Below are 14,121 nucleotides of genomic sequence, written 5' to 3' on the forward strand. Positions count from 1 at the left end.
TAAAAAACCAGAAGATAGAAGAAAGTGATAAAATAACTTAAAGTCCTTTTTCTTCCACACCCTGGAAGAACCTTTCCTTTGATTGAACCCTTGAACCGGCTGTGAGGGGGAAGAATTAAAACCGTTCAAGTTCGAAAGGAGCATGAGGGCTTTTAGAAGATCTCCAAGAGGAGCAAGAGAGGATTAAAGCTGATTTTGACTTCCAGATGCTATCATGCCATTGCTCTATTGAGTGGCTAGCCACTTATAGCAATTTGGTCGAGTATGACCGGCAGCTCCACAATGATGACAGAGATGCTGCTTCTTTTGTTTAGGCTTTTGAGAGTTAGTCTTCTTAGCCCTAGGGTTTTTGGCATCTTTCTTATCTTGCTTAGGGGGTGCTCCTAAGATAGATTTACCCTTGTCTAAGTTCTCACTAGCTAATTCAGTTTTAACATCAGTGTTCTCAATTTCAGTGTTATTAGCAGGAGAGACAAAAACAGTAGTACTAGTAGAAGCAATATTAGAGGAAGAAAGACCATACCCTAAGCCTGTTCAATCCGAAGCAGATTTCTGATTGCTGAGCATCTCATCAAGTTTTGCACTTGAAGTCCTCTCCAATTGTGCTCTGACTTGAAACAGCTCCATTTCAAGCTTCTTGGTCTTCTCAGCCAAGAAATTGTTCTCAAACCTTAGTGTACCAATCGTTTGATTAGCTTCATCAAACTTTGTGGAAAGTTCTTCACGATCGAGTTCCACATCACTGAGCTTCTTGGTGGCCAGCCTATACAGTTTCTCATGCTTCTCAGAGAGCTTGTATAGTTTCTCATAGGCTGAATGGATATCATCTTGATCATCCATCTTCTCACACTTAGGATCCACCAATTCTTCTTCTTCTTCCACTTCATCAACAATCCCTTCAATAGGATTGACTGTGGCAGTGAAGGCATTTAAGATTCTGTCATCCTCATTGTCAGAATCATCTTCAGACTCAGTGTCATTCAAGGTTGCAGCCAATGCCTTACTCTTTCCAATGCTCTTGAGATATGTAGGGCATTCATGCTTCATGTGACCGAATCCATGACATCCAAAACATTTTGGTCCTGCAGGAACAGTGTACTGACCGCCATCCTTAGCATCCTTAGCATCCTTCTTCCCTTTGTCTTGGCTCTTAAACTGAGAAGAACTAGATTGTTTGCGGTCCTTATCGAAGCTCCTCCCATTTGCATTCTTCATAAACCTCTTGAACTGCCTTGTAATGTAGGACTTCATCTTGGAATCTTCATCATCTAAAGACTCATCTGTGTCACTGCTCTTTGCCTTCAAGGCCATGCTCTTGCCTTTACCCGACTTGCCAATCCTAGATAATCCTATCTCGTAGGTCTGCAAGTTTCCAACCAGCTCAGTTAAAGGAATCTTGTCAATGTCTTTTGATTCCTCTATAGCAGTAATCTTCGCATGGAATTTCTCAAGTAGAGATCTGAGCACCTTCCTTACAATCTTGAGTTCAGGGATGGTTTCCCCAAGATTGAAGGCTGAGTTCACTATGTCCTTAAGTTTGGCATAGATTTCATCAAACGACTCATCCTCCTCCATCTTTATTTCTTCAAAGCTTGTAGTGAGTCTTTAAAGTTTTGAATCCTTAACAGCCTTTGTACTCTAATTGGTGACTGCGCTAAATAGGGCATTCAACGCTCTACTGTTGAAGTTTGCCGCCTTAATCTTGGCTTCATCCCAATCGGCCGGCTCTTCTTTTGGCTTGGTTCAGCCAATCTCTACAGCTTGCCACACCTTCTCATCTAAAGACTGCAAGAAGGCTCTCATGCGTACTTTCTAGTATGCATAGTTAGTCCCATCAAACAAAGGAGGTATAATTAATGACTGTCCTCTATCCATGATAAACAGGGGTCAATAGATCAAACACAGCAAAGATTAAACCTAATCAGAGTGTGCCCGCTCTGATACCACTTGATAGGCCACAAACTGAATAACCAATTGTGATTAAACTAATTAATTAATTAACCAAGTTATTAATTAATCAATTTATCATGCAAACACGTGGAAATCACCAATAAACTAATTATGTAGTGGAAATTAAATGACACGGTGATTTGTTTACGAATAGGGAAAACCCTTGCGGCAAAAACCCACCGGGTGATTTTCAGGTCCCCACTCCCAAAACTCCACTATTATCAAATCAAGCGGCTACAAGTAAAGGAATCCCAAGTATCTTACCAACCTACAGTTGAACCCTTACCCCAATACCCAATTGGACTTGATCTGTAGTGACATTTCCCACTTTTGATGCACGGCTTCTAAGTACGTGACTAACCAATGCGCGGATCCCAATACGCGACTTCAACACCAACTTAGAGGGAGAGGTTGGCTGCAAAGTTCTTCAATTCATCCTATACGATGAAGATCAGGAAGATGCTTGGTCACAAAACCCTTTGGTGCACATACACAGCAACTTCTTCAGAGAAGATAAACTAGGTCAAGAGCTTCGTCTTTGATCACAAATTGCTTGAACAGAGTTTGCTCAATGCTTGTGCAACTTGTGTACAATTTGACGGCTCTTAAAATAATCATTTTATATGTCTAGGGTTAGGAGAAAAGAAGGCCAAAAAACACATTTACGGATCCCAAGAAATCAGATCAAAAAATCTGATTTTATAAATCTCGACAGATAGCTATGTGTCAAGGAGCTATCGAGCAGGTCTCGAGCAGGTCTCGAGCTTTAATGAAATTTCACTTCAGCTTGTTTTTCTTGGACAGACTTGATGACTTCAACACTTGATCTTGAAACCTTGTTTCTTGAAGTATTAAAAACACCTAGAACTACCCAATTACAAGTAAAGTGTGTTTTGTCAAAAGATTAGCCAATTTACATAGACAAATAACATATGTTCTTAACAAGTGAAAACACATATATCCTAACAAAAAGGATTTACTATGAGGTGTTCTAGACCTTGGCCTGTAACTACCATCTTCACTTGAGTCTGTTCTGGAGCTAAAAGGGGATGCCTCTCATTGTTTACGACGTAACTTCCTACATAAGTGGTCTATCTCCAACCTAAGGTTCTGAGTTTCCTCCCCATGTGAGACGTGGCTTCTAGTTCTAGAGTGGCTATTGCTGGTATGACTTGTATGCACACTAGGAAGGTGATTAACCTCATGGTCTCTTCTCCTCTCAAGATTAATAAACTGATCTTCACGTTGTGATCCCATAGATTCTTCTCTATTTGATCCTGAACCCACTATGGCTAATCAAAATTGTAAGTGCTTCCCTATTTCTCACAGACGACGCCAATTGTAAGGACTGGAATTAAAACCACAACCCACCAAGAACAATGGATGATGGCCCAACAAGCCCAAAACAATATATTTGTTAGAGAATGGGTTTTACAGGAAAACGTCTCAGCAAATTAAATATAGACCATAGATAGTCGGATTCATGCCAATGTGATTGAAAACACAAATTGAGAGAAATAGCGCTCCTCGGTCAAGTTCGAGGATGAAGTGTTCTTATATTAACTCAAGCTTATATTAATACAATATCTTTCTTCTTTCTTTTCTTCCTTCTCAGATTTCGTCCCCCCTTTTTTACTGTGGCCACTGTCTTATATAGTCCATCCAACCTCCGTCCTAACCTTCCACTTATTGATCTTGTAGGTAATCTCTTGGATGCTTGTCCCATCAAAACTTCCTGGAAGCTTTGTGAATAGCTGTAAACTAAGATAATACTGTTCAGGTGTCATTTCCCCATAAATGCGACCAGTTGGTTTGATGCAAAGCATTTAATGTGGTGGTGACAGCCTTCTCTCCAGATATTTCTTCCTTTATTGTAGGCTTATCTCTGTTACCTTCCTTGATACTTATCCTCAAAAGAATGATTGCCTTTCGTAAAGCATTCTCAAGATGGCTAGGTTCCAACCTTCCACAATGCTTTCCTGAGGAGGCTCGACTCCTCGAGAACTATCGTCAATCCGTTATTATCCTCTCCTGTCCTCGGCCCATTGTCCCCAAAACTTAACAAACCTTTTGACCGTCCTCAGGCTTCTATATATCCTCGGGCATGGCCCACGGCCCAACACACTTACTCAGCCTATTTATCCTCACATAAATAATTAGTCAAATTATTTTTTTTAAAATGTAAACGTAATTAGTAACATATTAAAATTCTTACCTAAATTTAATACTACTTATGATCATTTTTTTTCTTAATAAGATAGAAAGTATGGTGATCTGAAGGGAGAGGACTGGATGGGTTAAAAGAGAGGATTAATCTCTGGTAGTTATGTTCCCAACTTAGACTTTATCATGAAGATTATGGTATGGAACTGCAGAGGGGCATTCAGTGCTAGTTTTCATAGATCAATCAATGATATGGTGAATACAAATAAGCCTGATATTCTTATTGTGACAGAGACCAAAGTTGGAGGTTCTAGGGCTAAAGTCATTTCTAGCCGTCTTCCTTTTGATGGTGCTTTACACATGGATACAGTTGGGTATGCTGGAGATTTATGGGTTCTGTGGAACTCAAATTGCGTGGAGGTGGATCATATAGCTTCAACTGAACAGAAGGTGCATGCCATGATTAAGGTTAGGAATTTGGAGTTATCCTGGCTTTTAGAATAATCTTACTAATGTTCCTAAAGCTCAGTCCTTGTCGTGGATTGTGATGGGGGATTTTAATGAGGTACTTATGAGTGATGATAAATTTGGTGGTAGGCCTGTTAACTTTAGGTGTGCTATGAAATTCTAGAATTTCTTAGACACTTGTGGTATGATGGATAAGGGATTTAGTGGAAATAGGTTTACTTGGACTAATTCAAAAGGTGTGGCTAATCTTATACAAGAAAGAATAGACAAAAGCTTCTGTAACGCGAAATGGCGGCTCATGTATCTAGAAGCAAGTGTTAAACATCTTACTAGGTTGCATTCTGACCACTCTCCCCTACTTATTGATCTAGATAGTAAATCTAGTCTTCACTTGAGTTGTCCATTCCGATTCCAACCTGGTTGGCCGTGTCATCCGGAGTTCCATAAACTTGTTTAGAAGGCTTGGAGAGATTCTATTCCTCTGGAGAGTGCAATTAAGTCTTTTGTTAATGCAGCAAAAACCTAGAATAAAGAGATCTTTGGTAATATCTTTGTGAGGAAACAAAGACTTGAAGCTTGACTTAATGGCATCTAGCGATGCATTGCATCCAATCCAAATCAATTCTTATTAAATTTGGACTAGAAGTTGAGAAAGGAATATGCGAAAGTGCTTGCTTTAGAAGAAGAGTACTGGGTAATGAAGTCTAGAATAGGCTTCTTAATGAATAGTGATCATAACACCTCCTTTTATCACACTTCGGTTTTAGTTAGGAGAAGGAGGAATAAGATAGCGAGCCTTAAAAATAATAATGGAGAGTGGATTTGTGAGGAAGCTGAGGTAGCAAATCACATCAAATAAGGATTCATATCCTCATATACTTCTACCATGGAGTGTGGATACCATAGGCCTTGGGATATTCCAAAGTGGTAAGTACGTATTTCCCAAGAGGATGCTGACTGAATATCAAGTCTTGTGGCTGATCTAGAAGTTAGAGCAGCTCTATGGTCTATGAAGCCTTTCATAGCCCCCAGCCTGGATGGGCTGCATGCAAGATTTTTCCAAAGATTCTGGCTTTTAGTGGGTGGTTCGATCAAAGAGATAGTAAAGGAGGCATTCTGTTGTGACGAGGTTTCAGAATTCTTAAATAAAACTATAGTTACTTTGATACCAAAACATCCTAGTGCAGCTAACCTTAGCAGTTTTCGGCCTATTAGCTTATGTAACACGATTTACAAGTTAATCACAAAAATTGTTGTTGCTCAGATCAGACCACTCTTCTCAGATCTCATCTCTCCTATGCAATCAACTTTTGTCCCGAGGAGAAACGGGTTGGATAATGTTATTATAGTATAGGAAATTCTGCACACCATGAGCTTAAAAAGGGAGGAACTAATTATATAGCGATTAAAATTGATCTTGAAAAAGCTTATGATAGATTGGAGTGGAGCTTCATCTGAGACAACCTTGCTCTATTTAATGTTCCTCCTTACTTGATCAATGTAATAAGGAGTTGTGTCTCCTCCTCTTCATTGCTGTTCTCTTCAATGGGGGTGCTCTTGAGGATTTCAGACCTTCCCAGGGGATAAGACAAGGTGATCCTCTTTCGCCATATATCTTCATTATGTGCATGGAAGTCCTTGACTTCTTGATAAAAGATGAGTACGATTCAAATCTTTGGGATCCTATTAAAGCCTCTAGAGGTGGTCCGGCCTTTTCCCATCTCTTTTTTGCAGATGATCTTGTGTTGTTTAGTAAGGCAAATGAGAAGAATTGCCAAAGTATTAAAGATACATTGGAGGTCTTTTATGAACTTTCTGGACAAAAGGTGAATAATGACAAGTCTAGAATCTATTTCTCTCCCAATGTGGAGGATTATAGACGAGACATGATTTGCTCCTACCTAAACCTCCACTCTACATCAAATCTAGGCACCTTGCTTGCTCACTCCGAAGTGCAGGAGATCGTAGCAATATAATTCTCGAAGTACCGAGGTCGAACCACAAGGAGCAGGGTAAATTTAAAGACAATATAATTAAACAGTAATTTGGGTGAAGAAGAAAAATACTTTTGCTTGGTGATTGTTAACAAGAATAATAATAAAAACTGATTTAAATCAATAATGTAAATACTAGGGCATCGGGGTGTTTCCCTATATCGATATGAAATTCTTTGTGATCTAAGAAAATATATATTTCATAATTGATTGTTCTTATACAATTAAAAACTTATGATTCGGTTGAACTGAGACAATTCAAGAACGCATGATAACCTCGATTAATAATGCGGTTAGAAAAGTTTTTAGAAAAATTAGTTGCTGAAAGACCTAGTCCGCCTTCCTTTTTTGGTTTGGTAATACTCTTCCACCTAACCAAATGGATTTTCCGTTTCTCATCAGTGGAACCCCAAATAAAATCCCTTCCAATCTTATCAACAACTGCAAGAACTCGACTAGGTAGCAATGTACCCTACATGACATATGTAGGAATAGTTGCTAGAACAGACTGAGCCAGAACAATTCGACCAGCAAAGGATAGAAGATTTGCTTTCCAGCCAGCTAGACGCCTTTGAACCCTTTCCATTACAAAGTTGAAATCTTGAGTTGTTGAACCTGGATTCTTCAAAAGAAAACCAAGATAGGTGTGATAACGCATTAAAATGTGTACTTGTTATATATTTATGTGGGTGTTATCTCCTTATTACTATGCTTAATTTGTATTAGTCCCTATTATTTATCTTTACATAATTTCTTGAATAAGATGCTATTCATTGTGTGTAATTTTCTACTTTCAGGAAATCATGTGAGAAAGATGAGTTTATAGAAATTTGTGAGAGAATGAAGGCCAAACTAGAATTAAAGTGGAGCTAAAGGACCATGCCTAAATGTCTAAGGAGGTGCAGCTGGAGTGCTTCGATCATCTAACATGATTGGAAGCTTCAAATAAGGAAAGAAATCAAAGAGGCAGAATCTGAAAAGGAAAAATCTGATTTGAGCACTGATCAGTATTTTGGGCGTATCTCTCTTCTCAAAAATCCAATTGACACAAGACTGGATGGGTTGGAACCGTGACTTAAATATCTACAACTTTTCAGTTTTGAGTTTTTCGAAATTCTCAATTTTTGAAGGCCAAAATTAACTCACAATTTACTGCTGTAAACCTGGACGGAAATTTAAATAGTAAAAAGTTTTATTTTCTTTGGACACTTAGACATTAGGGTTTTAGAGGGAGGCGGTGAGAACGAATTTTGGCAAAAAAAACCTTGTATTTTTCTTTCTCTAATGGCAGCCTAAACTCTTTGCTAGGGCTAGGGTTATGTTTCTTCTCTACGGTATGAATATTCAATGTGATTCTTTCTAGGATTTTATCAATGACATATTTGATTGTTCAATTAGATTTCTTTTGATGTATTAGTTCTTCCATGCTTTCAATAAGTTCAATCATGTTTTTCTTATTGTTTAGAGGAATTTCTAATAGTTTCAAATAGAAATCATGTTTTAAAGTGAATGGGTTTTTCTGAAAACTTTTCTAACCGCATTATTAATCGAGGTTATCACGCGTTCTTGAATTGTCTCAGTTCAACCGAATCATAAGTTTTTAATTGTATAAGAACAATCAATTATGAAATATATAATTTCTTAGATCACAAAGAATTTCATATCGATATAGGGAAACACTCCGATGTCCTAGTATTTACATTATTGATTTAATCAGTTTTTATTATTATTCTTGTTAACAATCACCAAGCAAAAGTATTTTTCTTCTTCACCCAAATTACTGTTTAATTATATTGTCTTTGAATTTACCCTGCTCCTTGTGGTTCGACCTCGGTACTCCGAGAATTATATTGCTACGATCTCCTGCACTTGGGAGTGAGCAAGCAGCCACTGAAACAAAGTTTTCCAAACTTTGTATCTTTTGTAACTTAGATGAGTATCTCTATGTACAACTAAGCAAGTGAGCTTTGTGGCTCTTGTTTGTGATGAGTAAGATTAAGTCATCTCTTGAACTTAACATTTATATCACTCTTTTTGACGGGTATGACTAGAAAATCCTAAGAGAAATGCATAAATAACCATCTCACCACTGTTGCTCGCCAATCATAATATGACACCTGTATACTTCGGCATTGCAAAAGTGCAGTGTCAAAGACATCCGTATGCTTCGGCATAGTAAAAATGTAATGTCTATGCTTAACATGTTGGGTATTTCTTTTCTCTTTTGTATATGCCCATGCATGATATACTAAATAAAAGAAAATATGCAAAGAAAATAAAAAGCAAAAAGATCAAAAATGCTTTAAAAATGATTGCAAGCGTATTTTCTAGGAGATGTGAGAGATATAAGATGTACCTCAAAGGTGATAGTCCTCATCAAACAGTTATGATTGTGTGTGAGTTAAAGTGATTTTCTCAAATCTCAAATCGTCATAACATGTATACACTTATGCAATATTGCAATGTTTTTCACATATAACACAATATTCTTTGCTACTCTTGATACATGTGCAGATACAGTGTGATTTGGCTATCACAAGGTTTTACATGTGCTAATGTATGTTCACTAAACTGTCTTGACTCGTTTTTGAAATATAAAATTGGTTAGACTTGTTTAGTGTGTGTGTGTTTTTTTTTTCCTTTTTGAGGATCCATGTGCTTAAAATTTTTGTTGAGAGATGATTTTGAGAGCTTAATATGTTGATTGGATCATTTGTTGAGGTGCATGTTGGATTGCATTCATGTCTGTGTTTTTCACTTCTCGAAAAAATTGTGTTTAAAAGCTGGCTCGACACCTCCTTAACACCTCCTCGATTCCTAGCCATCTGTCGAGCTTCTTTAGCTTTTTTTTTTTATCGCAATCTCGACACTACCTCGACACCTGATGGATCGATCAAGAAAGTTTCTGTCTCTTCGATACATTCTTGATACCTTGTCGATTGATCGAGATTCTGGTGTTTATTCCTTGATACCTCATCGACACCTATATCTGTCGATGACCTTTTTCCTCGACACCTATCTCGACAGATGCCTCGACACCCCTCGACACCTGTATCTATTGAGCTTTACTGAGGATCTATTTAAGCCCTTTGCGCGATCTGGTTCTCATTTTCTCGATCTCTCTTGATCTGTCCGCGCCTGTTCACCTTCCAAACTCTCTTTTCTCACTCAAAACCTTCAACCCATGTGATTTTTGGCCTTTCTTTGCTTCAAATCACTTGGTATGATCTCTTTTCCCTTCATTCTTCATGCATTTCATGTTTTTGAATCTTAGGTTTTGGGGTTTTTGAAAAATTTTGGGGTTTTTCAAAATTGATGAGTTTTTCTTGAAATTTTGGGATGGGTTTTCTTTTAAAGGTGTTCAAAATCTCATGCATTGCATCACATTTGCATTATAATGGTATTTTCATGCATTTAGATGTGTGTAATATGTTTGTGTGCTGGTAGGTTTGGATTGGGCTGAGCCCATGATGAAATTTCTTTTGCATGTCACATGTTCATACATTTCCCATGCATACGTACTCTCTATTCAACATATTTGATATATTTGAATTGCTTTGGAACTTTTTTGATTGTCTCTTTTTCGCTCTCTCTCTCTCTCATTCTGTTTACGTTAGTAATATCTATGACACCTAAGCGTAAATCTACTCCGGCTCGGAACCTTCTTCGTTCTGGAGCTTCCTCATTTTTTGATTCTGCTCCTCTTAATCTTCGGTTCTATGATGATGATGCCCACAAGGCATTCTCAGAGAACTTCTCTAGACGAGGTGTTCATTCAGAACGCCAAGTCATTTTGGAGGACTTCGCCGATACTGACCTTCCCTCTATCATTCATAGTAGGGGATGGGAGTCACTGTGTGACGTCCCGGTCACATGTCCTCTTGTGCTTATTCAGGAGTTTTACTCCAACATGCACGAGATTGATCATTCAGTACCTGTTTTCTTTACTCGCGTTCGAGGTACGTGTATCCCTGTCACACCGTAGCTTGATGCAGATGTGTTTCGGGTTCCTAGGATAGCGTTTCTTGACTATCTTTCTTGTGAGTGTCTGCGGACTGTGTCCAAGGATGAGCTCATATCTACTTTTTGTGAGTGCCCTTCGGAGTGGGGTGAGTGTCAGTTTACATCATATCGGTCTTTTGCTAAAGGTCCTAGATTCTTAAATATGGTGATGACTTTTGTACCTCATCCGCTTTCTCACTACAACTCCATCACAGAGCCTCGTGCTCGATTTTTGTTATCCTTCCTTGAGCATCTTACCATAGATTTTCCTTCTCATGTCATTCTGTCTATTATAGATGTTTATTTGGATGCGGCAACCTGTGATAAGCTCATCTTTCCTTCTGCTATCACGAGGATTCTACACCATTTTCCATCCCTTTTTCCGTGTCCGACCATTTCACTTTCATGTGTGCCATAGATGCCACTACCGTAAAACGTAGTGAGGCTCAATTTAGGTCGAGACAGCTGGATTCCACTCCTCCTTCCTGTTCAGCTCCATCTCAATCTGCTCCATCTACATCCGCTCCTTCTTCTTCCATGAGTGATGTATCCCTTAAAGACATCATGGCATAGCTACAGCGCATGGATGCTCGCCTTGATACACTCTCCACTGAGATGTATTAGGTGAATGTTCATATTGGTCGGATTGCATGATGACATGCGACCATGGGTGGCTTCTGATTCTGAGTATGCGGATGACGAGGACGATGATGCTTCGGATGATGATAATGAAGATGCTAGCTCTACTGATGAGATGTCTACTTGACACTCTACCCTTTGTCACTCGTGACAAAAAGGGGGAGTAATTTTGGGATATGAGAGTAGTCATCTTAAGGGGAGAGTTAGTATAGGACATTTTATTAGGGGGAGTGTTGATACTTGAGGGATGTAGTGAGGATATGATGTATCTTTTTCTTTTCTACTTTTTAGATACATTGTTCTTGTATATTAGGTCTTATGACTAGTTTTTACATACATTGTACTTATGTTCTCTATATGTGGATGTATGTTTCTTTCACCTACCTCTACATGTGTTGTTTCTTCTCTATCTTTATACACATGTTTCTTATACTTATATGCAATCTATTATTTCTGTTTCACACAAGATGCCTTGATGAGTTTTGTTTAAATTGTTTCAGAAATACAGGTTGTCAAAGTCTACTTGCCATAAACTCTTTTCTTGCAAAGTTTTTCAAGAGTTTGTGTTAGGATAGATTTTATTGTATTCAAAAAGTGAATATGAGTTGAGTGATTTATGACTTCTCTCATATGTTCATTTGTTTGTTGTGGTTTTGTCATGGATTGCCAAAGGGGGAGATTGTTAGGACATATGTGTTTTACTTGTTAAAGAACATATGTCATTCTTTTATGTAATTGATTAATCTTTTGACAAAACGCACTTTACTTGTAATTGGGTAGATCTAAAATGTGTTGAAATACTTCAAGAAACTATGTTTCAAGATCAAGTGTGGAAGCCTTCAAATCTGTCCAAGAAAACAAGCTGAAAGTGCAAGGTTACTAAAGCTCGACAGCTAGCTCGACAGCTAGTATGTGTCGAGGTTTAGAAAGTTGTTCCAGCCCGTAAGCTCGACACCTGCTTGACAGCTTCTTGACAGCTTCTATCTGTCGAGGTTTATAAAAATCAGAATTCTGATATGATTTCTTGGGATCCGTGAATGTGTCTTTGGGCCTTCTTTTCTCCTAACCCTAGATATATAAAAGGATTGTTTTAAGGGCCGTCAAACAGGACACAAGTTGCACAAGCATTGAGAAAACTCTGTTGAAGCAAATTGTGACCAGAGATGAAATTCTTGCTCTAGTTCATCTCTTCTGAAGAAGTTGCTGTGTATGTGCACCTTTGGGTTTTGTGACCAAGCATCTTCTTGATCTTCATCGTGTAGGATGAATTGAAGAACTTTGCGGTTAACCTCTCTTTTTGTTGGTGTTTGAAGTCGCGTACTGAGATCCGCGCATTGGTTAGTCACGTACTTGGGAGCCGTGCATAAAAAGGGGGAACTGTCACTATAGAATAAGTCCAATTGGGTATTGGGGTAAAGGTTTAACTGTAGGTTGGTAAGGTACTTGAGATTCCTTTACTTGGAATCGCTTGTTGTGATAATAGTGGAGTTTTGGGAGTGGTGACCTGAAAATCACCCGGTGGGGTTTTTGCCGTCAGGTTTTCCTCATTCGTAAACAAATCATCATGTCATTTAATTTCCGCTGCATATTTAGTTATTTGGTGATTTGTTTGTGCTACCATGCTTTTGTATGTTAAATTGATTAATTAATAACTTGGCTAATTAATTAATTGGTTTAATCACAAGGGGTCAATTTGATTTTTGGCCTATTAGGGTTTATTTTATGGTCAACGCAAATGTTTTCCGTTTGACCAAATTTTTCATGCGCAACCAAACACATGGCAGGGTGTAAAATATTTTCTCGAATCCATTTTTAGCCGAAACAAACGCAGCCTTATAGTTTCAAATTTTAACTTAGGTGTAATCTTTCTTAAAAATTGATAATAAAGTTGTTACAAAATTAGATCAAATGAAAAATAGATAAAAAATAAAGAAGAAATAAAGTGATGTTAGTGATAATTCCATGTAAAAATAAATGATAATTTACTATTATAATTTGTAAAAAATATTACATCTCTGATAGAAAATACTAAAATCTAACTTGTTAAAAAAAAAGAAAAAGAAAAAGAAAAAAAAGGCTTAGAAAGAAAAGAAACCTGAAAATGACTGCAAGTATGAAGGTAAAAGCCGGGGTGAGGTTGCTGACCGCTGAAGCAAGAGTCGGTGAACTGTATTCTATACCTATATACTCAGATAACCGAGCTAGAAACCTGCCCTCCGGCCCAACATAAATCTTATATCATCACGTCCAAATCTCAAATTATTTAAATCAAATAGCAAAAACATTTTAGGCCGGTAATATTCTCGTACATACCTAATCACTCCAAGTAGGAAAATTTTATAGAGGAGAGACAACTGGAATGTAGGAAGCCCTGTTGTTCTACATGTATCAAATAAAAAATATATATCCTTTTGTCAAATTATTTTTATTTTAATATATATATATATATATATATTTTGGGCATGATATAGAAAAGCAGGTTAAGAGAAATACCGGCGAAAGATGAAGACCAAGTGAAGAAGAACCATAGTAGCAATGGCAAAGGAATAGAAAACAAAGACGTAGTAGCTCAACCCTTTCAAAGTTGCTTCTTTATATAAGGTGTTTACGCCGACGTTAGTGCATTCTACTGCAACCATGGCTGAAAACGGCAGAACAACCTTGTGCCAATAGCTACTTGCCATCTCTTTCTCTCTCTCTCTCTCCCCCTCGCTCTCTCTCAATAATTTCTATCTATCTTAAATAGAGTAAATAAGAATCTGCCCCCAATGGGTATTTACCATATAATTCTCCACGAAACATCATTGGTTTTCCTTTCAATGAATAGCTAGACATTGACATAATCAAATGTTTTATTTCAGTGGAAGACATGCATAATTGATTCGTTGGTGATGGTCATTTATTT

At 37.8% G+C, this 14,121-nt stretch overlaps 1 protein-coding gene across 1 annotated transcript; it reads right to left on the reverse strand.

The window, feature by feature from the left end:
* Window positions 1-13,140: 13,140 nt before the first annotated feature.
* Window positions 13,141-13,900, reverse strand: LOC136070695 (WAT1-related protein At5g40230-like). Its single transcript, XM_065780983.1, has 3 exons — window positions 13,710-13,900; window positions 13,530-13,595; window positions 13,141-13,425 (listed from the first exon to the last, which is right to left on the reverse strand). Exons 1-3 carry the CDS (start codon window positions 13,898-13,900, stop codon window positions 13,260-13,262), a joined length of 423 nt encoding a protein of 140 aa, XP_065637055.1. The 3' UTR covers window positions 13,141-13,259.
* Between the last annotated feature and the right edge of the window lie 221 nt (window positions 13,901-14,121).

Source organism: Quercus suber, unplaced genomic scaffold (genome assembly GCF_002906115.3).
Source record: "Quercus suber isolate HL8 unplaced genomic scaffold, Cork oak 2.0 scaffold_253, whole genome shotgun sequence".
Classification (NCBI taxonomy): Eukaryota; Viridiplantae; Streptophyta; class Magnoliopsida; order Fagales; family Fagaceae; genus Quercus; species Quercus suber.

What these genes read in the sequence shown, in the direction of transcription:
- LOC136070695 (XM_065780983.1), bottom strand. Translation starts at nt 13,900, where the DNA reads ATGGCAAGTAGCTATTGGCACAAGGTTGTTCTGCCGTTTTCAGCCATG. An exon ending in TTGGTCTTCATCTTTCGCCG is followed by an intron (nt 13,596 to 13,709) that starts GTATTTCTCTTA and finishes TGATACATGTAG; the next exon opens with AACAACAGGGCTTCCTACAT. An exon ending in TTCCTACTTGGAGTGATTAG is followed by an intron (nt 13,426 to 13,529) that starts GTATGTACGAGA and finishes GCCGGAGGGCAG; the next exon opens with GTTTCTAGCTCGGTTATCTG.